A 25034-nucleotide genomic window follows, 5' to 3' on the forward strand; every position below is an offset into this window, starting at 1 on the left:
ATTGACTAATTTGACTATAGAGTTGTTATCCATACGTAATATATAATTAAATTCGACGTTGATCAAATATTTATTTTTAGTTGACACATTCTGTTAACTAAAGTTTACACTAATTATATAAAATAACTTTAGTTGATATTAATGCGTATTATATTTAAAACTATATGTAACATAATTATTAATTAAATGATAAGTTATTTTAATCATTATATATATTTTTAGCTTATAAAAAAAATAAAAATAAAAAGAAATAAGATTTTTTTAATAAATTAAATAATGAGCCCATGAATTTTGACTAAATATTTTCAAAAACAAAAACTTATTAAAAATATTTTTAACATGTTTTTATTATTTTGTCAAAATTAGCACCTTTATTTTATTATTTTTTTTCTTTTCACCAACCATTTTTTACCTATAAATACATGGCTCCTCATTCATTTTTTCTTGCCAAACACAAAAACTTAAGTTATTCTCTCAAAACTTTGAAGAAAATTTGAGGTACTTTCTATTTTTATTAATTTTTTTCAATATTGTCATTTATATTTATATTTATTGTATATTCTTTGTAAAATTCGAAATTAATTATCTTTATATGTTATAATTAGTATTATAAGTGTTATGATGCATAAAAATAATTTTGATAATTTATGGAATATTATTTATAATTAAATACGAATTATGTAGTGTTTAAACGTAAAAATAATGTAAAATTCGTAATAAATACTTTTAACCAAAAATAAAATATATAAATTTTTTTCTGAGTTTTTAAAATTTATATAGATCTGAAAAAATTATAAAAATAATTACTTGGGTCGAATTAGTATTTATTATATAATTAAACTCTATTATTATGTAATTCGAAGGTAAATTAAGAATAAATATAAAATAATAAAAAAATATTTTTTTAAATATTTTTCTACAGGTTATTAGACTGATAGAAACTTATAAAAATTATAAAAATAATTATTTGGGTTTATTTAGTAATTATGTAGAATTAAAATTGTTTTGTGAATACATTAAGGGTAAAAACAAAAATAAATACAAAAATATAATAAAAACGTTTTCTTAAATTTTTCTACTAATCTATATAATTAACTAAGACTATAAAAATTATGTATGTAATTTTTAGATATTTAATTTATTATTTAGACATTTTTGAATAATGTTCGATTAATAAAACACTATTATTTTTGAAGTAATTTAGGTATTTATTTAAAGGTAATTATATTTAATATATATAAGACATACTAAGGTATAATAACTAAATATTAAATAAAACTTAGGTTATATTATCACATATATAATTATTAAGTACATTAATAATTCGTTGTGTGTATACACCTAAAGTGAAGGTTAATCAAAGATAATGTATAATTCATGTGAACTTTATCGCTACTCACGGTCGTAAGTGAATGATGTCTAGGTTGCCATTTATGGGTAAGCTTGTGGATCTCGAATGCCATGACTTAGATTCTGGTCAAGAATCCTGAGCCCCCGGTTACATCTGGTCATTCCTGACTTATTTGATAGCAACGAAGTTTGAGTAAAGTTATACAACGTCTTGCTAAAGATTAACCCGAACTTTCTAAAATTGGAAAATTACTATAAGTGGAAACTTTCCATAAATAGTAACCTTCTGAAAAGGGAAATTCTTTAGTGAACCATTACTATCAATATAGTACTATATACTATTGTCTGTTAGGCAATGTCTGATCATACGTTCTATCTCTAGGTTGAGATCTCGGTCACGTCCTTCCGTTCAATTCTTTCGTGTGCTACTAAGGTGAACTTCATAGCCTCACTTTTTACTGTTTCATAACTGTTTTACAACTTTTGAGGTGAGATACATGCTTGCTTTATAACTGTTTTACGCTTAGACATAAGTACTAAATTGTTAACTATGCTGTCATGCTTTGATTCATGCTAAATTCCTACCGTAATATCGTTAATTGCTATGTTTAAATGCAAACTTAATTATTGTGAGTAGGCCTATTGAGAGTAACGTCTCTAACCATTCGACCGTTGGTCTTTGATTACATAATAATGATTCCACGACACTGACAGTACAAGGTGTCATAGGGTAAACTTGTTTAGTAGCGATATTACAAAATGCAGCAACACTTTTAGATTGATATTTCTATATCAATCAACTTTAAACTAAATCTTGTGGTCTAAAACTTTGGATATTATTTATAAACCTATGAATTTCACTCAACCTTTTTGGTTAACACTTTAAGCGTGTTTTGTCTCAGGTGATGATTGAGCTAGCTGCTACTTGCTACTAGATGATTGATGTATGCTTTGCTGCTTGCATGGAGTCCATCATTCATATTTATCATTTTGTTTAAGACATTTTCCATTTACTGTACTCTTATGATGTAAAACTTTGAATAATGCTTCCGCTGTTTATTTAATAAATAAAACGTCTCATTAGAGTCGTTCTCGTTTATACAACTGTGTTATGATATGATTGGTCACAATTACCCCTGGTCCATTTTGGGGGTGTGACACATAGAATCACAATAATTTAAATATAATAAGGACTCATATTTTATCGATTAATATTAATACTTTACGACTTCAAGTTATAATTATTATTAAGTAATATTAATATTTTAATAATTAAAGACTAATATATTCAAATTTTTAAATAACAACATGCCACATAAACGAGCTCGTAATCTACGCATTAATATTCAATACTAATGTTTTATATAAATGTTATTAGTAATTAACGGATTTTTCATTATAATTGTATCATACATTTGATAAATATCAATACTAACGTTATCAAATAGTAATTTATACAAATGTCGTGCAATACAAGGACTCACATTAGTTTTCAATATTAATGCTTGCGATACAAATATTAATAATAATAAATGATTTTTGCATTGTAATTGTATTATACATTTGATAAATAAAAAATAAATGCTAACATTATCGAATACTAGTATGTGCAACTACCGTGCAATGCGCGAGCTCATAAAACTGATTATAAGATATATTATGTATCCCCTAATTTCAATAGCATGTATTTCACATAAAAACACAATCGTTATAAGAATACATTCTGCTTTTTGATCTTCATTCTCAAAAAAAAAAAAAAAATTATATTTGTATTTATTTGTATATTATATGTTTACATATGTAAGTATTTCGGGTGAAATCGAGTTCATACATGAATTATAAATATCTATATGTATATGTATGTTTAATATTCATCCATTTGGATCATCCATATCATCTTTAAACGGACCGGATCAATATCAACTTATAAATGATTATTATAATTTAAAAACTAATATAAATCATGATAATCAAATTTGTTATAAAAGATTAATTGGCTTGTGATATTATGTAGTAGTATTTGACAATCTCGTACAAAATCATTAGGCTTTATCTTTTTCGATCAGGGATAACAGGCCATTCGGCAGGGGATTTTGAAATTGTGGAGGCTTGGTTTAACCAAGTCGCTGAGTATTGAAAACATGTTATATCACTTACTCTCTGGTATACATCTACATATCTTCATCTTCATTTAATTTAAATTTCATATTTATTTTTATTCATGTACATTTTTTCTTTTAAAAATATAATCCATATAATATTAACCTGTTATAGTTCGATGAAATCGCAGGTTATTAACTAAGAATATACTATAATGACTTTATAAAAATATATTATATTATATACTAGTATATTTTGTTATATAAAAAAGTAAAATATTAAATACGATATAAGTATTGCCATAGAAAACACTACGAGTATATATTATTACCATATAAATAACAGGTTTATAAATATTAGTCACATATAGTTGCATTATCTTTAGAAATTTTGATCTCCATTTATAAACTTCAAATAATTTTAATAATTAATAAATATAAATATGTTATAATAATAATAATAATATAGATATGGATAGTCAATTTTGGTGTATACATATAGTCAATTTTGGTACACAAAGTATGTATTTTTATATTGAGATTTTAGGCTATAAATACTCATGAATGCAAGCATTAAACTTGCACCATTTCTCACACTTACAAAGTGTTTCTTTCTTTCTCTCCATTATCATCTTTGTTCTTACACTTCATTATTAGTATTCTAAATCAAGAATCAAATCACTAAAGGTAGTTATAAGCCTACTGAATTATAACATCAAGAATCAAACCACTAAAGGTAGTTATAAGCCTACTGAATTATAACATCAAGAATCAAACCACTAAAGGTAGTTATAAGCCTACTGAATTATAACACGTTATCAGCACGATAATCTTAATACTAAATATGGTTGGCTCTGCCACCAAAATGATATATGGTCGGTTATACCACCAAAATGATATATGGTCGGTTATACCACCAAAATGATATATGGTCGGTTATACCACCAGAATGATATAGGTCGGTTATACCACCTGGAAAAATATATGGTCGACACTGTCGCCAAATTTTCATTTATGTTTACTAATATTTATATTTTTGTTATATAACATTTATTTATGATTGCTTACACATGGTCGACACTGTCACCTACTTATCATTTATGTTATATTAAATTTATGTTTAATGTTTATATACTTATGAATATAAATTGACTCTAATTTATCATGATGTTTGTTTTAATTTTTGATAATAGAAAATGTCGAATCTGGAAAAGCTTAAATTTACTCCTTTAGAATCAACTGGAAACAACTACATGCCATGGGTTATAAAAGTAAAAATGCATCTTAAATCAATGGGCATTCTTGAAACCATAAATGAAAACAACACTTGTTCTGAAAAAGAACAAGCTACGGCATGTTGCTTTATTCATCAACATATTGATGAATGCTTACAAAATAATTATGTGACTGTAGAAGATCCCCATGTTTTATGGGAAGGTCTCAAAAGCAGATTCAATAATCAAAGAGAAATTTTACTTCCAGCTGCAATGGAACAATGGAGAACATTAAGGTTCCAAGACTTTAAGAAAGTAAATGAATACAGCTCAGCTCTGTATAATACATGTTCACAACTTAAATTCTGTGGACATGAAATTAGTGATGCAGACATGATGGAGAAAACTTTCTCCACAATGAATGCTGCAAACATCACAGTGCAAAGAAATTTGAGAATGCTAAAGTTCAAAACATATCCTGAACTTAATTCATATCTCTTAGTTGCAGAGCAAAATGATGAGCTATTAATGAAAAATCAGCAATCCCGTCCTACTGGTACACTTGCAATCCCTGAAGCAAATACTGCAAATAATTATAAACAGGGACAAGGACGCGGGCAAGGTCGTGGTTATAATAACCATCACCATCATCATGCCAAAAGCCATAACTATGGTAGAAACCATCCTTATGGTAATGGTAATGGGCGTGGACGTGGTCGTGGTCGTGGCCGTGGTGGTCAAAGAAATAGTAATCCACGAAAATATAAATATCAACCACAAAACAAGCCCATTAAACAAGATGTTGAAGAAAATTCTTCTAAAAATTCTGAAGAATCTTGCTACAGATGTGGTAGAATGGGCCACTGGGCTAATACTTGCCGAACATCTAAACATCTTGTTAAGATGTATCAGGATTCGCTGAAAGGTAAAGAAAAGGAAGTAAATTTTGTGGATAATATTGATCCAACAGTCACTGAGAAACCATCTGATTTATATGAAGATTTCTTGAATGTTTAAGTTGTGTGTTTTTTGAAAAATAAACGATTTAATATCGTCTGTCTTTGTCATTATGTTTGCTAAATGTTTCAGTACTATCTATTTGCGTTTAAAATATTGTGTAATATTAATGTACTCACTATTTATTTCTTATATATGAAGTTCAATATGAATTTTGCTGGAATACAACATCAATCAAGTGGTGGAGATCTCTGTATAGCAGACAGTGGAACTACACACACTATACTTAAATCCGAGAAATATTTTATTGATCTAAAACCAACGGAAGGAACTATACATACAATATCAGGACCTGCTAACTTGATAAAAGGGATAGGAAAGGCAAATTTCATACTACCAAATGGTACAAAATTTTTAATAAATGATGCCTTATTTTCTCCCAAGTCAAGCAGAAATTTATTGAGTTTCTCCGACATATACCTTAACGGGTATGATTATCAGTCAGTGACAACAGAAAATGAGAAATATTTAAGTATCACTGACAAGAGTCATGTGGTTGAAAAACTGCCAAGACTTAGTTCTGGATTACATTATACACATATAAATGTACCAGAAATACATATGGTAGTTAACGAAAAATATATTGATCCTGGTGTATTCAGTTTATGGCATAACAGATTAGGCCATCCAGGATCAACAATGATGAAAAGGATTATTGAATGTACTCATGGACATCCACTAAAGGATAGAAAAATCCATCATGATACAATGGTTCCATGTACATCTTGCTCTCTTGGAAAATTGATAACTAGACCCTCACCACTTAAGGTTGAGAAAGAATCACCAATGTTTCTTGAAAGAATTCAAGGTGATATATGTGGACCAATTCATCCACCATGTGGACCATTTAGATATTTCATGGTTCTAATAGACGCATCTAGCAGATGGTCTCATGTTTGTCTGTTATCAAGCCGTAATGTGGCATTTGCAAAATTTCTTGCCCAAATTATTAAATTGAGAGCTCATTTTCCTGATTACACCATTAAAAGGGTGAGACTTGATAATGCTGGTGAATTTACATCTCAAGCATTTAATGACTATTGCATGTCTATAGGAATTGTTGTTGAACATTCTGTTGCTCATGTGCATACACAAAATGGTTTAGCCGAGTCATTGATTAAACGTTTACAGTTAATCGCTAGACCATTGATAATGAGAACAAAACTCCCTGTATCTATATGGGGTCATGCAATTTTACATGCTGCTGCATTGATTTGCATCAGACCAAGTGCAAGTCATAAATATTCCCCCCTACAACTTGCTTTTGGTCAAGAGCCAAATATTTCCCATCTTAGAACATTTGGTTGTGCAGTGTATGTTCCAATTGCGACACCACAACGTACAAAAATGGGTCCTCAAAGGAGGTTGGGAATATATGTTGGATATGAAACATCTTCAATATTAAGGTATATTGAACCTATGACAGGTGACGTTTTTACAGCACGTTTTGCTGATTGTCATTTTAATGAAACATTGTTCCCTAGATTAGGGGGAGAAATGAAAAATAAAGAAAATGATGTTTCATGGTGTGAACCTCAATTAAAGTATCTTGATCCTCGCACAAAAGAATGCGAGACAGAAGTTCAAAAGATAATGCATATACAAGAACTTGCAAATCAATTGCCTGATGCATTTACAGATACAAAAACGGTGACAAAATCATATATACCAGCAGTAAATACTCCAGCTCGAATTGAAATTCCAAAAGCTGGCAATAACGTCACTCATGAATCTTTGCCACGTCAGAAACGTGGAAGACCAATCGGTTCAAAGGATAAAAATCCTCGAAAAAGAAAATCAGCTGATAATGAAATAAAAGAAAGTGTTCAAGAAGAACCACAAATCAGTACTCCTACTGCAGAGGAGATTGATGATGTCAATACAGAAATTGCAATCAATTATGCATATTCAAAAATATTATGGAACCGAAATGAAATGAAAAATCTTGATGAGAAATTTTCATTTAATGTTGCATATGACATCATGAATAATGATGATGATCCAGAACCAACATCTATGGTTGAATGTCAAAATAGACATGATTGGGCTCAATGGAAAGAAGCAATACGAGCTGAATTAGAATCACTCAATAAAAGAAAAGTTTTCGGATCCATCATTCTCACTCCTAAAGATGTGAAACCTGTAGGATACAGATGGATTTTTGTCCGAAAAAGAAATGAGAAAAATGAAGTTACAAGGTATAAAGCTAGACTTGTAGCTCAAGGTTTTTCTCAAAGACCGGGAATTGATTATGAAGAAACTTATTCTCCTGTTATGGATGCAATTACTTTTAGGTACTTAATCAGTCTGGCAGTTTCTAAAAATTTAGAAATGCATCTCATGGATGTTGTGACTGCTTATCTATATGGATCACTTGATAGTGATATATATATGAAGATACCTGAAGGATTTAAGGTACCAGAAGCATCAAATGCAAAACCCAAAGAAATGTATTCGATTAAATTACAAAGATCTTTATATGGGTTAAAACAATCGGGACGTATGTGGTATAACCGATTAAGTGATTACTTGATAAGCAAAGGGTATACAAATAATCTTACTTGCCCTTGTGTTTTCATTAAGAAAACAACATCCGGATATGTGATCATAGCTGTTTATGTTGATGATCTTAACATCATAGGTACAAATAAAGAGATCCATGAAGCCATTCAACTTCTAAAGAAAGAATTTGAAATGAAAGATCTCGGAAAAACCAAGTATTGCCTTGATTTACAAATTGAGCATATGCCTAATGGTTTACTTGTACATCAAACAACATATACTGAAAAGATTTTGAAACGTTTCAATATGGACAAGGCAAAACCATTAAGTACTCCTATGGTTGTTAGATCACTCAATGTTGAAGCTGATCCATTTCGTCCATGTGAAGATCAAGAAGACATTCTTGGACCAGAAGTACCATATCTTAGTGCAATTGGAGCTCTTATGTATCTTACAAATTGTACAAGACCTGACATTTCTTTTGCAGTTAATTTGTTGGCAAGGTTCAGCTCTGCTCCTACCAAAAGACACTGGAATGGGATCAAACACATATTTCGATACCTTCGAGGAACTACTGATTTAGGATTATTTTATTCTAACGAATCAAAACAAGATTTGGTTGGTTATGCAGATGCAGGTTATTTATCTGATCCACATAAAGCTAAATCTCAAACTGGATATGTATTCCTAAATGGAGGTACTGCAATATCATGGCGTTCTCAAAAACAAACACTTGTTGCTACATCGTCAAATCATGCCGAAGTGATTGCATTACATGAAGCTACTCGAGAATGTTTTTGGTTGAGATCAATGACACAACTCATTACTGATTCTTGTGGACTAGAACGCGATAAAAGTCCAACAACTATCTATGAAGATAATGCAGCTTGCATAGCACAGATGAAAGAAGGGTATATCAAAAGTGACCGAACAAAACACATACCACCTAGATTCTTCTCATACACTCAAAATCTCATTAAGGACAACCAGATTGAAATGAGATATGTGCAATCTAGCAAAAACTCTGCTGATCTTTTCACGAAAGCACTTCCAACTGCTATTTTCAGAACACACGTTCATAACATTGGCATGAGACATGTTCAAAAGATGTAACAGCTGAAGCGATGTCTACTTGAGGGGGAGTCAACTCCATGCTGCACTCTTTTTCCCTTAGCTAAAGTTTTTTCCCACTGGGTTTTCTTTAGCAAGGTTTTTAACGAGGCAGTAATTTATAGTTGATCTTCAACAAAATAAAATTGCTATCCAAGGGGGAGTGTTATAATAATAATAATAATATAGATATGGATAGTCAATTTTGGTGTATACATATAGTCAATTTTGGTACACAAAGTATGTATTTTTATATTGAGATTTTAGGCTATAAATACTCATGAATGCAAGCATTAAACTTGCACCATTTCTCACACTTACAAAGTGTTTCTTTCTTTCTCTCCATTATCATCTTTGTTCTTACACTTCATTATTAGTATTCTAAATCAAGAATCAAATCACTAAAGGTAGTTATAAGCCTACTGAATTATAACATCAAGAATCAAACCACTAAAGGTAGTTATAAGCCTACTGAATTATAACATCAAGAATCAAACCACTAAAGGTAGTTATAAGCCTACTGAATTATAACAAAATATAAATATAAATACAATTATTTGTGCACGATAGAGAAAAAAATACTCCTATACAATCGTGTTCCGATAATTGTTCAATTTCTCGATATATACGAAGTATTCAATATCTCGATATATATACGATAACTTCAAGAGGTAATATATATACACGTCAATACCTTCGATTTCAGCCTACCAATTATTACTCTCATCGCAAGTTTTCTTCCCAAAGATTCGAAATTTTCAACTCTTAAACCTAATCGCTGATTATAGATAACGACGTTCAATCGGCTCCTTTCAGCGTTTAATTCAAGCAAAATACAAATGAATTGATTATTATTTAATTGATTAATTTGAGATCGATATGAACCGTTCTTCTTCTCGAATCACTCCACGGATTTATACGGTTGTTTGATCCAATAAGATCTAGATATATTTTGATTGAAGATCGATTGAAGTTTTTGTTTTGTTTTCGTCAAATCAGAAGAATAAAGGAGACGTAATTGATTTTGATTTTGGTTGATCTGACACGGCAAATAGAAGATCGATTACAGGTAATGAAAGAACACGCGTCGTCTTTTTATTCGTGTAGTGTTTTTAGGTTTAATCTACAACAAAAGGAATCGATTCACGGCCGTCTAATCGCTTCATCAGATCTAGAACCCTAATTTATGAATTGAAAAAATTGTTTATTACGGTTTAAATCTCGAGATCTTTGAAGGAAATCTTTTTTTTTCATACATCAGGGCACAAATCTACAAGAGTTCTCTAAATTGAAGATCTGAACGTGATTATAAATTTGGCCGGTCGAATTCTGTTTTGTGGACCGGAAAATTATACTCCGGTTCTTTGGATGAATCATCATGTTGACTGCAAATAAATATATTTGTTTGACCTGAGATCTGATTACATAAAAGATACATATACAAATCTTCTAAGTGGGACCTATTTTATATATGATCAGATCGGATCAGATCTACAGGGAACTCAATGAAGGAGTTAGTTTATTAATTAATTATTTAATTAATCTATATTCTGGAGTTTGAACTTCTGATAATGTTTGTGATGCATTCTCTGATTTATATATGATCAGATCAGATTGGATCTTTAGAACTCAATGAAGGAGTTAGTTACTAATTAATCTGTATTGTTGAGTTCGGAGTTTCGATAATGTTTGTGATGCATTCTTTAATGGTCTATACACTGCCACTTAAAGCTAAAGTAGCAATTTATCACTTTTTGGGTCCTTGGTGTTGGGTATAGTATACCCACTATATCAATTTCTACTGCAAACAAAGCAGTGTAGATTGATCTTTTTAGGATACTTTTTTTGTGATTTGTAGCTGAGTTTGATATTTGTATAATAATTAGTGGTTTCTATGTAACAGTGTTAACTGGAACTTATGAAGTTTGGCAACTTAGACATGACTTGGACTTCTTTTAAGAAGGGCAGGAGGAGTACAACGACACGGCGAAGGATGCCTTGGGGGAGCAGTTTCAAGATTCATGACTCGGTTGTTTATGAGCATGAAAAGGTATTTACTTTACTTTTATATGTATATGTGTTGTTTATTTATTCAAACAGGCATTAGGTTTATGCTTAATTGTATTATTGGCAGTCTGGTGTAGCCATTCTTGGCCAACACTTTGCTGAGGAAGTAGCCGATGTACCTATAAAGAAAAGATTATGTATGCTTCAACCTCAGACTCCTCCGATTGATGGGTCTGCTGTGGTTCGTAAATGTTCTCCGAATGATGACTTCTCGGGTATTGAACTTCTTGCTGCTGCGGCTTGCCATAGCTCCATTTACGATAGCTCGGAGTCTACTGAAGTTGTGCACACCATAACAAAAGTTAGTGTACAAACTGATGAAGTAAAAGAGGATATTGTCCCAGTGATATCGGATGAATCATCTGTTCAGGCTAGTACAATTGCTGTTATGCCTAACATTTGTGATAATGGAAACCGTGAGGGTGATAAAAGCCCTGTTGTCTCAAAAGGTGTTCGGTTGCATTGGGATCTAAATACTGTTCCAGATGAGTGGGAAGAACCTTGTGATCTTCTTGCAGACCCTCATACCGAAAAAGATGATGGTTTTCATAATGGGCAAACAAAATTGGAAGTTTATGAAACTATAAATTCCCAAATTGCAGAAGATTTTAAGGGAAATGTTGCAATCTCTATTCATGGAAACAATGATGGTGCAATCACGTGCAAGACGTCGGATTCTGAGAGTTGTATGAGTAAATCAGATGGGGTTAATTTTGTTAATCCAGTTAAGTCTGAAAATGTTTCTACTTCTACTGCCTCAATAATAAATTTTGAGTTTTTTAATAAATCTGAGGATGGGCAGGCGGTTTCTGAAGTAGTACAAGGGGGATGTGTGTCTATAAAAGGTGATGGTAATAATGACAAGGTTAATTCAGAAGACCGTTTAAGTGATTGTTGTGGGTCCAATGTTTCACATGACGAACGGGTCGAGGGCGATACGATCGACACAGTTAAGGCAGTAGGATATGATTCTCCAGTTGAAGATGGCGAGTTAAGAGAGCCAAGTAGAGAGTATGTTGACTATGAGTCAGATAATATGTATGAAGATAATTTTGATACTCTTGAATCAGTTCGGACCGAAATCCCTCTTAATCACAACCAAACAATTGGAGTATTAGGTGCAGATATGATTAGTGAAAGTCAACCAGACAATAAAGCTGATGCCTTGGGGTCTAAAGAGCTCGAGCATCGGCTGCAGGAGCATTCTATGTATGCTACTTCAGTTAAAAAGTATAACGGTTCAGAAAGATTTCGTTCCGTTCCGAGAAGTGGCGGGAATATGTTCGGTATAGATAGATCGACATCAACTTCGTTTGATGTGCACAAGAATGGTGACTGTATACGTCGTAGCAGGTAATTGTGTAATTATGTTTTTGCTTCTTATCTAGTTATATATATTAGTCAAGTTTAATATAATATGTTTCTTGCTTTTAGGTCTGACAATGTTGGAGATACATATTTGCGAGCCGAAAGGGATTTTGGTCCCAAAAGGTTCATGGGACGGGACAGAACTTCTTACAATGGTCGTACTCCAAATGATGCTAGTGGTCGATGGGGTGGTCCCGTTTCAAGAAACGGTCATGGGTACCCTGGTATAAAAAACGCTATCGCAGGATCAAGTAACCACGACAACAATCAAGGTTTAAGTTATAACCCGAGGGGTAATTTCAGGACGTTCGATCGAAGGCCATCACCATCTGACAGAAACGAAGCTTACCGTGGTGGTGTTCACAGGGCCCCACTACCAGCAAGAGGTGGTATTAGCCGTGTTCGATCTACGGGTGAATTCAAAGAATACTATGATTCTGAGGTGGGCTATGGGCAAAGGAAACCGTATTCATCTAATTTCGATCGAGGTGCATATCAATCACAAACTCGAAGACGGTCAAGGTCAAGATCTAGATCAGGGTCTCCGGTTGCATGGCATTTTCCGAAAAAACGGATTGTAGTTGCTGAAAAAAGACAAAGCCCGGATTATAGGCCCGATACAAGATTTCCGTTACGAAAACCTGGTGAAAAGGAAGCGTTTGGAAACTTTAATAACCGAAACGTTGTAAATGGGCAATATAATAGGGATAGGAGATCGTCACCAGTTAGAACGTTTACGCGTAATGAAAAGTTTGATTCACCTAGTTATGTTAAGTCGGATGATAATTTGCGTCGCATTCCACGTCCAGGAAGATATTCGCAGGCGAATACCAACGATAGCGTGCTACATGATGAAAAATATGGAATGATGAACGAAAGGAGGCGTTATAGGTCTGACGTGGACGAGTCTTTTAAGGGTTGGTATCCTCGTAATAAAGATAATGGCTTTGGATATGGTCGTAGTGAGAATACGTGTTTCATAAAACATGAGAATACAAGTGAGGAGAAAGGTTGTCGATACGCTGCTAACAAGATGTTCAACGCTGGGGAAGGAGAATTTCGTAAAGATAATTTGCAAAGGGAATGATGACTATTTTTTTGCCTTAATTTAGGTTTGCTTTTTTTTTTTTTTTTCTTCATGTTCTTTGACAAGGGGTTTATTTAGTTGGTAACTTGGTATATAGGAGTTTTTTGAATAGTTGATCCCTTTGATTTTATTTTATTTATTACTTTTCTTTGAAGTTTTTTGCTGGTCAAGTTGTTAGTTTGGTCAGCAGGGTATCTAGGACCATTACTTTTAAGTCTGATATCTTGTTCTTATTGGATTGGTACCATTTTGAGTGGTGTTCTAGAGAATACTGTTTCGAGTATTTTCTCTGGTCATTATACTGTAATATGCTCTGATCGAATAAATTATTAAGTTATATTATTCACTGTCTTACTCTTATTTATTATTAATCTCAAAACTCCAATATTTTGTTGTTATTTTGATCAAAATAATGTTAATCTCCGAGTAATCATTACTCGTAGCCATAGCCAGCTAATTGCAGAAATTGGTGCATCAAGAGGACTGGGTTTGAACAATATGGTTTGGTAAACCTTTAATTTGGACTTCTGTTGTGGGTCTGCTCTAACTAGTCTGTTCTGTTTTGATTCAACAATCTACTTGCCGGCTACAGGAAACCACGAACAAAAACCGCCACCAACGTTCCAAACTACAAACCACCACTTGAGATTCACCGAGTCAGACGAAAAGGGGAGACCGTAGCCTAAAAAAACTCGTTGCCAGAATATGGCCGATAATCCATATAAATCAAAACACGACAACTCCAAAGACAACGGACGACAACCTGATGGGTGGAGACTAAGAGAAAACGTCTGAGCAAGGAGGAACGCGCAGAGGCAACAAACGGGCGGGATAAAGCCTTTTAGTATAGCTTTTTTTTTTTTTTTTTTTTTTTTTTTTTTTTTTTTGACTCAAATAACGATTACTATCAAAATTAAAGAAATCTTCATCAGAAAATGAAAATCCCACAAACTGATACACGGAGAACAAATGAAAATGAAAATGCTGGCAAAAAATAAACAACTAGACAACTTATTTACTAGCTAACTCTAACCGAGCCTAACGTTACCTATAACGAAACAAAAAGCAACATACAAGAACAAAATTTAACAGACATCACGAGAACCTAAAAGCAACAAGATAGACAACTAAAAGAAACATTTTAACCGGCTTTAGGTCACTTTCTATTTTTTTTCATCCAGACGAGAAGTCATCCTGTCCACTTTGTCGATATGCACTCCTTTGCCTTTCCTATATTTAAAATTATACGAAATAACATTTTTAGAATTACCATTAACAATTAATCCCAAAGCACAAGGCGGAATTAAACCACGGTCCGCCAAATTTTGAAAAAAAAACCTTTTCCAATTCAGTGGCGGAACTTGAACTCGGATACAGACGGGGCAGTGTAAAAATTTAGTAAATTTTTCATTTTTAGCAGGGGCAAACACAAAAAAAAACCTTATTTTTTTGTAATTTTTTTTTTAGTGTAAAATTTTTTGTTCCGTAAAATTCAGGTGGGGCGGATATCCCCTTTGGGTTCCACCAAGTACCGCCACTGTCCCAATTGTCGCCCGAATTAACCGCCTTATTTTCGTCCCGTAGCACGACCGAACCATTATCCTTCTTAGAGTTAGTTTCACCATTCTTTGTACGGGGATAAGCATTTTGAACAATAGTGCTAGCCTCATTGCTTTCAAGAGGTTGATTAAGCACACCTAGTTCTGCAACTCCACTTGGACATAATCTCAATCTGTTGTGTAACTCCTATTTGTGCATCACCAACTTGTTGAACCTCATAATTTTTTTTTTTTTTTATTATTATTTTTTTTTGTGGTAAGTGAGGAAACCCTCCTATGAACGATCACATTGGCTCCCCCATAGAAGGTAAAACATCGGATAATCAAGACCCCGAGCGCTAGACCTAGTACCGGGTGTAGCGACCCGACCAAATCATGTTTGACGGCGCCGACTACTTCGGTCCCGTTGCGTGGTCATAAGTCTTTATTATGACTTTTGACCAAAATATGTCGCATTTATTTTATAAGAAAAAGGATGTTTCAAGTTTACAAATGTAGTTCGAAAGACTAGTTACATTACAATGTTTAACGTACGAATGAAACCTATGCGACACAATTTAAAGTAGTCAAAAGACGCTCCATCTATGCATGTATACTCGACATCCAAGCAAGTATCAAAAAGAGTGCGGAAGCATGTATCAAGTAACTTTCAAGGACCTGAGAAAACATATAGAAAACTGTCAACGAAAACGTTGGTGAAATCATAGGTGTTTTAGTAAACGTTGCATTTGAACCACAAGATTTAATATAATATGATTATCTAAATCATTTGCATTCCAAAGTTGTTATTTGTTTCGCGGGCACCCAATTATCAAACTTAACTGTTTTGCACCCTTCGCGTAGTGTTAGAACATACACTAGACCCGAAAATATATTTCATCCGCTAACGGTAGCGAACCGTCCGAATGAGGCTCGTCAAGCCCATGTGATCACATAATATAAGTTCACGTTTACACCCTGCAAGTGTAACTAATGATAATTGAATTGAGGCTTTTTGTTCAAACCCGTACGTGAAATGTTCGTTTTCGTACTTGTGTTTAAAGTGTAAAAGTATGATACGTATATGTTTCTCATCCCATAGTTTAAAGCATAAAAGTTGTTTGAAGGATGGGACTATGATCTCACCTTGAGTGCACGTATGAAAAGTACTTCACAAAGTAACGTGTGCGAAGGATAGTGCTAGTCTTGACCTAAACCAATAGGTCGTATCAATAACGGTAAACACGATAGGTTAAAGATGTTTAATTAGTCCTATGGCTCGTTACGACTCGATTATGTAGCATGTGAATCAAATTGTCAAGTTTCATGCAAGATACAAGTACAGAAACAAGTTAGGAAGGTTGCATAATCATTTGGTTAAGTTTGACAAAAAGTAAAACTTTGGTCGGTCAAAGTCAACGAAAGTCAACAAGTTTGGGTCGGGTCCCGAACTATTTTTCTGAGGTTTTTATTCATATATAAGCATGTTAGAACAAGTCTCATGTGAATCGGAGGTCCATAGTGTGCCAAACATTTTTCGTATTTTGACCAAAGAGGTCAGAAACTGGACACGGCTTAGGCCGCGCCGCGACAATACACGGGAACTGGTACCTGGTCAGTCTCAAATGTCCAAGTCTCAATTCCAAACACTTTCAAGCATAACTCGCAAACCGCTAATACTTAGAACTCGTATCTTATATCGTTAGAAAGGTAATTTGACAAAGAACACAACTAAATACATTTCACCAACCAAAAATGTTATTTGTAACAATCGGCTTTCCAAAGTAAATGATCAATTAATGCACACATTTAATACACAAATTTGATAAGTGCACATTTATGATTCGGGCATTTAATGCATACATATAACATGCCGTTTTGTAGGTAATTGAGCATACAATACAACTAACTACTTACTAACTACAATTCATGTCATTCAATGCATCAAATATTCATTTCAAGCTTATCAAACCCTAACCCGAATTCACCAAAATCACTAATCAAGTTTATGGAGTTTTCTCAAGCAACCTACACATCAATTTGAAGCTAGTGATACTAGGAACACATTTAATACATGCATTTATAACATTTAACAACATTCAAACAACCAAATCACCAAATCAAACACACTAAAGTTCATACTCAAGCTAGTTACTTCAAATAATGAAATCGAGCATATAAATCATATATTCATGTTAGACTTGAGCCATAGACACTAATTAACAACTTTATAAGTTCAAAAATATCAAGAACACAAAATCTAGTGATTTTAGAAAGTTACCCAAACTTGATGAAGTCGGTATGGAATCGAAGAGGAAGTTGCAAGGATTTCAAATATGTAATTTGTTTTGCAAGACACCCGCTAGCTTGGATTTAGATGATGATTCCTTGTTTGAGAAATTGAGAGAAAATATGGAAGTAGAAGAAGAAAAGGGAAAATGAAAAAGAAAAGATGGGGGTGGGGGTTGACTAGTCAAAGGCTAGTCACCTCTTTGGCATTTTGGCGAAACTAGTCCCTCAAGTTCGGTTGCGGGTGCGTGAATTACCTAGACGAGATATTTTTTAAAACACGTATTAACGGGAGATGTTATAAACATATAACGGGATTTAAATAGTTAAACGGAAAAGTAAACGGAAAAAGGCGGGATGTTACATTACCTACTCCTTAAAAGAAATTTCGTCCCGAAATTTAAGTAGGCGTAGTAGTCGTTGTTTCTTCCTCGGAATCCTGCGTTTTCGGAATTGGGAATAAATGAGGGTATTTCTTTTGCATTTGATCTTGCCTTTCCCAAGTAAACTCGGGTCCTCTTTTGGCGTTCCAACGGACTTTAACAATCGGGATTCGGCTTTGTTTCAATGTCTTGACGGAGGTGTCCACAATTTCAACCGGTTCCTCCACAAAATGAAACTTGTCATCAATAGTAAGTTCCCCGAGAGGGATGACGATATCGGGTTCGGCAAGACACTTTTTCAAGTTAGATACATGGAAGGTAGGATGAACGGAGTTCAATTGAGGCGGAAGATCTAAACGATAAGCAACGTTTCCAATACGCTCCAAGATTTCGAAAGGACCAATATACCGCGGATTTAGCTTCCCGCGTTTCCCAAAACGGATTACACCTTTCCAAGGTGCAACTTTTAACATTACTCGGTCACCGACTTGAAATTCGAGGTCGTTGCGTCTTTTATCGGTGTAGCACTTTTGACGACTCCGGGCCGTCCGGAGCCTATCTCGGATTTGTACGATCTTCTCGGTGGTTTCGTGAATGAGTTCGGGTCCGGTGATTTGCACGTCGCCTACCTCGGCCCAACAAAGAGGTGAACGACATTTTCGGCCGTATAGCGCTTCAAAAGGTGCGGCTTTAATACTCGCGTGATAACTATTGTTGTAAGAGAACTCGGCGAGAGGTAAGTGCTTGTCCCAAGCTTTTCCAAAATCAACCACGCAAGCTCGTAACATGTCCTCCAAGGTTTGAATTGTACGTTCGCTTTGTCCATCGGTTTGAGGATGATATGCGGTGCTCATGTCTAAACGCGTTCCCAACGCTTCTTGCAAGGTACGCCAAAATCTAGAAACAAAACGGCCATCTCGGTCGGAGATAATCGATAAAGGTACACCGTGTCGGGCTACGATTTCTTTAATGTAAAGTTGCGCAAGTTTCTCCATTTTGTCGGTCTCCTTCATGGCAAGAAAGTGTGCGGATTTGGTGAGACGGTCAACAATAACCCAAATGGTATCATAACCGCCCGTCGTTTTTGGTAGTTTGGTGATAAAATCCATCGTTATCCTTTTCCACTTCCATTGCGGGATCTCGGGTTGTTGAAGTAGTCCGGACGGTCTTTGGTGTTCGGCTTTGACTTTGGAACATGTCAAACACTTGGAAACATAAGTAGCTACGTCCCTTTTGATGTTCGGCCACCAATATTGTTGTTTAAGGTCGTGGTACATCTTATTGGCACCGGGGTGGATCGAGTATCGTGACTTATGGGCTTCATCTAAAATGAGACTTCGTAGGTTCCCATAACTAGGCACCCAAATCCTTCCGGCGAAATATCGGAGTCCGGTTTCCTTAGTTTCGAATCGAGAGACGAGAATGTTCAAGAGCTCGTGTGAAACATTTTCATCCTTGAGAGCCTCATCTTGGGCTACCCGAATTTGGCTATTAAGGTTGGTGTGGATGGTGATGTTTAAGGCTCGGACACGAAGAGGTACCGCTCTTTCTTTGCGACTTAAGGCATCGGCTACTACGTTTGCCTTCCCGGGATGGTAACGAAGTTCGCAATCGTAATCGTTTAAGGTTTCAATCCACCTTCGTTGTCTCATGTTTAGTTGCTTTTGATCGAAGATGTGTTGGATACTTTTGTGATCGGTAAAGATATTACTCTTGGTTCCATAAAGATAGTGTCTCCACATTTTAAGTGCAAAGACAACGGCTACGAGTTCGAGATCATGTGTCGTGTAGTTTCGTTCATGAATTTTGAGTTGTCGAGAAGCATAAGAAATGACTTTCGTTCGTTGCATCAACACACACCCAAAACCATGTTTCGAGGCGTCGCAATACACAACAAAATCATCGTTGCCTTCGGGAAGTGACAAGATAGGAGCGGTGGTAAGCTTTGTCTTCAAGATTTAGAACGCGGATTCTTGCTCGGTCGCCCAAATGAATTTCTTTCCCTTGTGAGTTAATGCGGTTAGAGGACGTGCAACCAAAGAGAAGTTTTCGATGAATCTACGATAGTACCCGGCGAGACCCAAGAATTGACGAATGTGAGTCGGAGTAGTAGGAGTTTCCCATTTACTAATGGCTTCGATTTTTGATGGATCGACTTTAATACCTTGGTCACTTACAACATGACCAAGAAATTGAACTTCCTTCAACCAAAATTCACACTTGGAGAATTTGGCATAGAGTCTTTCTTGTCTTAAAAGTTCAAGCACAAGTCGGAGGTGTTCCTCGTGTTCTTCTTCGCTTTTTGAATAGACCAAAATATCATCGATGAACACGATAACGAATTTGTCAAGATACGGTTTGCACACGCGGTTCATAAGATCCATGAACACCGCCGGTGCGTTAGTGAGACCAAATGGCATTACAAGAAATTCATAACTACCATAACGAGTTCGGAAAGCGGTTTTGGAGACATCTTCCCCCTTAACCCTTAATTGATGATAACCCGAGCGGAGATCGATTTTTGAATATACGCAAGACCCTTGTAATTGATCAAAGAGGTCATCGATGCGAGGAAGAGGATATCGGTTCCTAACCGTCAATTTGTTTAGTTCACGATAATCAATGCACATTCGTAGGGATCCGTCTTTCTTTTTAACAAACAAAATCGGAGCGCCCCAAGGTGAATGGCTAGGTTGGATAAAACCACGATCAAGTAGTTCTTGGATTTGACTTTGCAATTCTTGCATTTCGGATGGAGCGAGTCTATATGGTGCACGTGCTACGGGTGCGGCTCCAAAAATAAGATCGATTTGGAATTCAACCGGTCGATGGGGTGGAAGACCCGGCAATTCGTCGGGAAATACATCGAAAAAGTCACTAACAATAGGCACATCATCGATATGCTTCTCATCGGACTCGACTTTCTTAACGTGGGCAAGGATCGCAAAACAACCCTTACGGAGTAGTTTTCTAACTTTAAGGCACGAAACGAGGTTGAGTCTGGTGCAACTCTTATCGCCATAAACAATCAAAGGTTCACCATTCTCGATAGGAATTCGGATTGCGTTAAGATCACAAAGGATGTGAGATTTCGTTTTGACTAACCAATTCATACCGATTATTACATCAAAGCTTCCTAGTTCCATGGGTATCAAGTCAATTTCAAATTCCTTACCCAAAATGTTTAACGTACACCCCCGGTAATATGTGTCGGCACTTAATAGTTTCCCGTTAGCCACTTCAATGGTATAAGTGGTATCTAGTGGAAGTGGTGGAGTGCTAAAAGATTGAGTCAAAGTCTTGGATACAAAACTCTTATCGGCACCTGAATCGAATAAACAAGTAACATAAGTGTTGTTGAGGAGAAACGTACCCGTGACTAATTCATTGTCATCTCGGGCTTCCTCGGTGTTGATGTTGAAAGCTCGGCCGCGTGTGTTGGGGTTGGCTTTCTTCTTCGGACAGGCATTTCTAAAATGACCCGTTTGGCCACATTCATAACAAGTACCCGATTTTGGTGCATTGGGCACCTTTTGAGCGACGGGGGCGGCACTTCTACAATCGTTGGCCACATGACCACCCCTTTGGCACCGGTGGCAAAATAGATTGCTACATTCACCATAGTGGTGTTTGTGGCATTTGTTGCAAAAGGGTTTATTTCCGCCATAACTTTTCTTGGTGTCGGAGGTGAAAGGCTTTTTGGTGAAGTTGTTGTTGTAGTTGTTGCTTGATTGAGGGGCTTCCCATTTTCTTTTGTTGTTACCCGACTTGTCCTCGGCTTTAGGCGCCGGTACTACGATTTCATCAACCGTTTCGATCAATTGGCGGGCCATGTTCAAAGATTGTTGTAGGTTAGCGGGTTTGGATGACATCACCCCTTGTTTGATGCTCTTTGGAAGACCATACATATAAAGTTCGACCCTTTGAGATTCGGGGTTCACGAGGTTTGGGCACATCAAGGATAGTTCGGCGAATCGTTGATTATAGGCATTGAGATCGTTTCCGACCGCCTCCAAGGTTCTTAGCTCTTGTTCGAGCTTTCGGGTTTCTTCGCGAGGGAAATATTCGATGACCATCTTTTCCCTTAAATCGGCCCAAGAGAGGGCGTGAGCTTCATCGGTACCCACCGATTGTACATAAGTATTCCACCATGTAAGAGCGACACCGGCTAAAGTGTGAGTGGAGTATTTGACCTTGTCTTGGTCCCGACAACCACTTATGCTAAAGACGGCTTCCGTTTGCTCAAACCATCGGGTGAGCACAACCGGTCCCCCGGTTCCATCAAAAGTGTGAGGTTTGCACCCCATGAAGGCTTTATAGGAGCATCCCTCGTTTGAGTTACCGGCTCCATTGTTGTTGTTGTTGCTGTTGTTGTTGTTTTAGTTGTTGTTATTATTATTGTTATTGTTGTTGGATGAGTGACCGGCCATAGCCGCATCTACGGCGGTGGCTATCATGCGTTGTAGAGCTTGTTCGGGTGTTTCACGGCGTGGTGCACGACGAGGAGGCATTGTTCCTTCAAAACAAAAGAATACCGTTGGTTAGTATTCTAAATAATACTAACCGTGATATGGAATAAAGATAGAGAGAAAATTTTCCTTGACTCGCCTTAAATTCTTTATGTCATAATGTCGGAACGTTCATATGAGTCACCGTAATATAATCCCGGAAATTATATTACCCTGATTCATATGTGCATTCGACATTATTTCATATAGTCAAGGTGGCGTGTCAATCAAATTAAACAACGTGAGATTTAGATGAAATAAGAGTAGATATGAGTAGAAGCGTTCGAGTATAAATGCACAAATAGTCAAGTAATTCCTACTTCAAGTCTATATGCCGGTTGTAGTCTAGACTCACCAATGTACCCTATGACTCGGGGTTGACACCAATGAACTCTAAATCCCTACAACCAACGCTCTGATACCATCTGTAGCGACCCGACAAAATCATGTTTGACGGCGCCGACTACTTCGGTCCCGTTGCGTGGTCATAAGTCTTTATTATGACTTTTGACCAAAATATGTCGCATTTATTTTATAAGAAAAAGGATGTTTCAAGTTTACAAATGTAGTTCGAAAGACTAGTTACATTACAATGTTTAACGTACGAATGAAACCTATGCGACACAATTTAAAGTAGTCAAAAGACGCTCCATCTATGCATGTATACTCGACATCCAAGCAAGTATCAAAAAGAGTGCGGAAGCATGTATCAAGTAGCTTTCAAGGACCTGAGAAAACATATAGAAAACTGTCAACGAAAACGTTGGTGAAATCATAGGTGTTTTAGTAAACGTTGCATTTGAACCACAAGATTTAATATAATATGATTATCTAAATCATTTGCATTCCAAAGTTGTTATTTGTTTCGCGGGCACCCAATTATCAAACTTAACTGTTTTGCACCCTTCGCGTAGTGTTAGAACATACACTAGACCCGAAAATATATTTCATCCGCTAACGGTAGCGAACCGTCCGAATGAGGCTCGTCAAGCCCATGTGATCACATAATATAAGTTCACGTTTACACCCTGCAAGTGTAACTAATGATAATTGAATTGAGGCTTTTTGTTCAAACCCGTACGTGGAATGTTCGTTTTCGTACTTGTGTTTAAAGTGTAAAAGTATGATACGTATATGTTTCTCATCCCATAGTTTAAAGCATAAAAGTTGTTTGAAGGATGGGACTATGATCTCACCTTGAGTGCACGTATGAAAAGTACTTCACAAAGTAACGTGTGCGAAGGATAGTGCTAGTCTTGACCTAAACCAATAGGTCGTATCAATAACGGTAAACACGATAGGTTAAAGATGTTTAATTAGTCCTATGGCTCGTTACGACTCGATTATGTAGCATGTGAATCAAATTGTCAAGTTTCATGCAAGATACAAGTACAGAAACAAGTTAGGAAGGTTGCATAATCATTTGGTTAAGTTTGACAAAAAGTCAAACTTTGGTCGGTCAAAGTCAACGAAAGTCAACACGTTCGGGTCGGGTCCCGAACTATTTTTCTGAGGTTTTTATTCATATATAAGCATGTTAGAACAAGTCTCATGTGAATCGGAGGTCCATAGTGTGCCAAACATTTTTCGTATTTTGACCAAAGAGGTCAGAAACTGGACACGGCTTAGGCCGCGTCGCGGCCCCAAATTGTCGCGCCGCGACAATACACGGGAACTGGTACCTGGTCAGTCTCAAATGTCCAAGTCTCAATTCCAAACACTTTCAAGCATAACTCGCAAACCGCTAATACTTAGAACTCGTATCTTATATCGTTAGAAAGGTAATTTGACAAAGAACACAACTAAATACATTTCACCAACCAAAAATGTTATTTGTAACAATCGGCTTTCCAAAGTAAATGATCAATTAATGCACACATTTAATACACAAATTTGATAAGTGCACATTTATGATTCGGGCATTTAATGCATACATATAACATGCCGTTTTGTAGGTAATTGAGCATACAATACAACTAACTACTTACTAACTACAATTCATGTCATTCAATGCATCAAATATTCATTTCAAGCTTATCAAACCCTAACCCGAATTCACCAAAATCACTAATCAAGTTTATGGAGTTTTCTCAAGCAACCTACACATCAATTTGAAGCTAGTGATACTAGGAACACATTTAATACATGCATTTATAACATTTAACAACATTCAAACAACCAAATCACCAAATCAAACACACCAAAGTTCATACTCAAGCTAGTTACTTCAAATAATGAAATCGAGCATATAAATCATATATTCATGTTAGACTTGAGCCATAGACACTAATTAACAACTTTATAAGTTCAAAAATATCAAGAACACAAAATCTAGTGATTTTAGAAAGTTACCCAAACTTGATGAAGTCGGTATGGAATCGAAGAGGAAGTTGCAAGGATTTCAAATATGTAATTTGTTTTGCAAGACACCCGCTAGCTTGGATTTAGATGATGATTCCTTGTTTGAGAAATTGAGAGAAAATATGGAAGTAGAAGAAGAAA

General features: G+C 35.5%; 1 protein-coding gene across 1 annotated transcript; it reads left to right on the forward strand.

The window, feature by feature from the left end:
* The first annotated feature begins 10018 nt into the window (after positions 1–10018).
* Positions 10019–14192, forward strand: LOC139892986 (uncharacterized). The gene is made up of 4 exons (XM_071876115.1): positions 10019–10361; positions 11196–11342; positions 11427–12712; positions 12794–14192. The coding sequence occupies exons 2-4, from the start codon at positions 11211–11213 to the stop codon at positions 13812–13814; spliced, it is 2439 nt and encodes an 812-aa protein (XP_071732216.1). The 5' UTR covers positions 10019–10361; positions 11196–11210; the 3' UTR covers positions 13815–14192.
* The last annotated feature ends 10842 nt before the right edge of the window (positions 14193–25034 follow it).

This window comes from Rutidosis leptorrhynchoides, chromosome 2 (assembly GCF_046630445.1).
Source record: "Rutidosis leptorrhynchoides isolate AG116_Rl617_1_P2 chromosome 2, CSIRO_AGI_Rlap_v1, whole genome shotgun sequence".
NCBI lineage: Eukaryota > Viridiplantae > Streptophyta > Magnoliopsida > Asterales > Asteraceae > Rutidosis > Rutidosis leptorrhynchoides.

Bases quoted from the DNA above. Each gene is read 5' to 3' on its own strand.
- LOC139892986 (XM_071876115.1), top strand. From the start codon at position 11,211: ATGAAGTTTGGCAACTTAGACATGACTTGGACTTCTTTTAAGAAGGGC. The intron at 11,343-11,426 runs GTATTTACTTTA...TATTATTGGCAG, and splicing joins TTGTTTATGAGCATGAAAAG to TCTGGTGTAGCCATTCTTGG. The intron at 12,713-12,793 runs GTAATTGTGTAA...TCTTGCTTTTAG, and splicing joins GACTGTATACGTCGTAGCAG to GTCTGACAATGTTGGAGATA.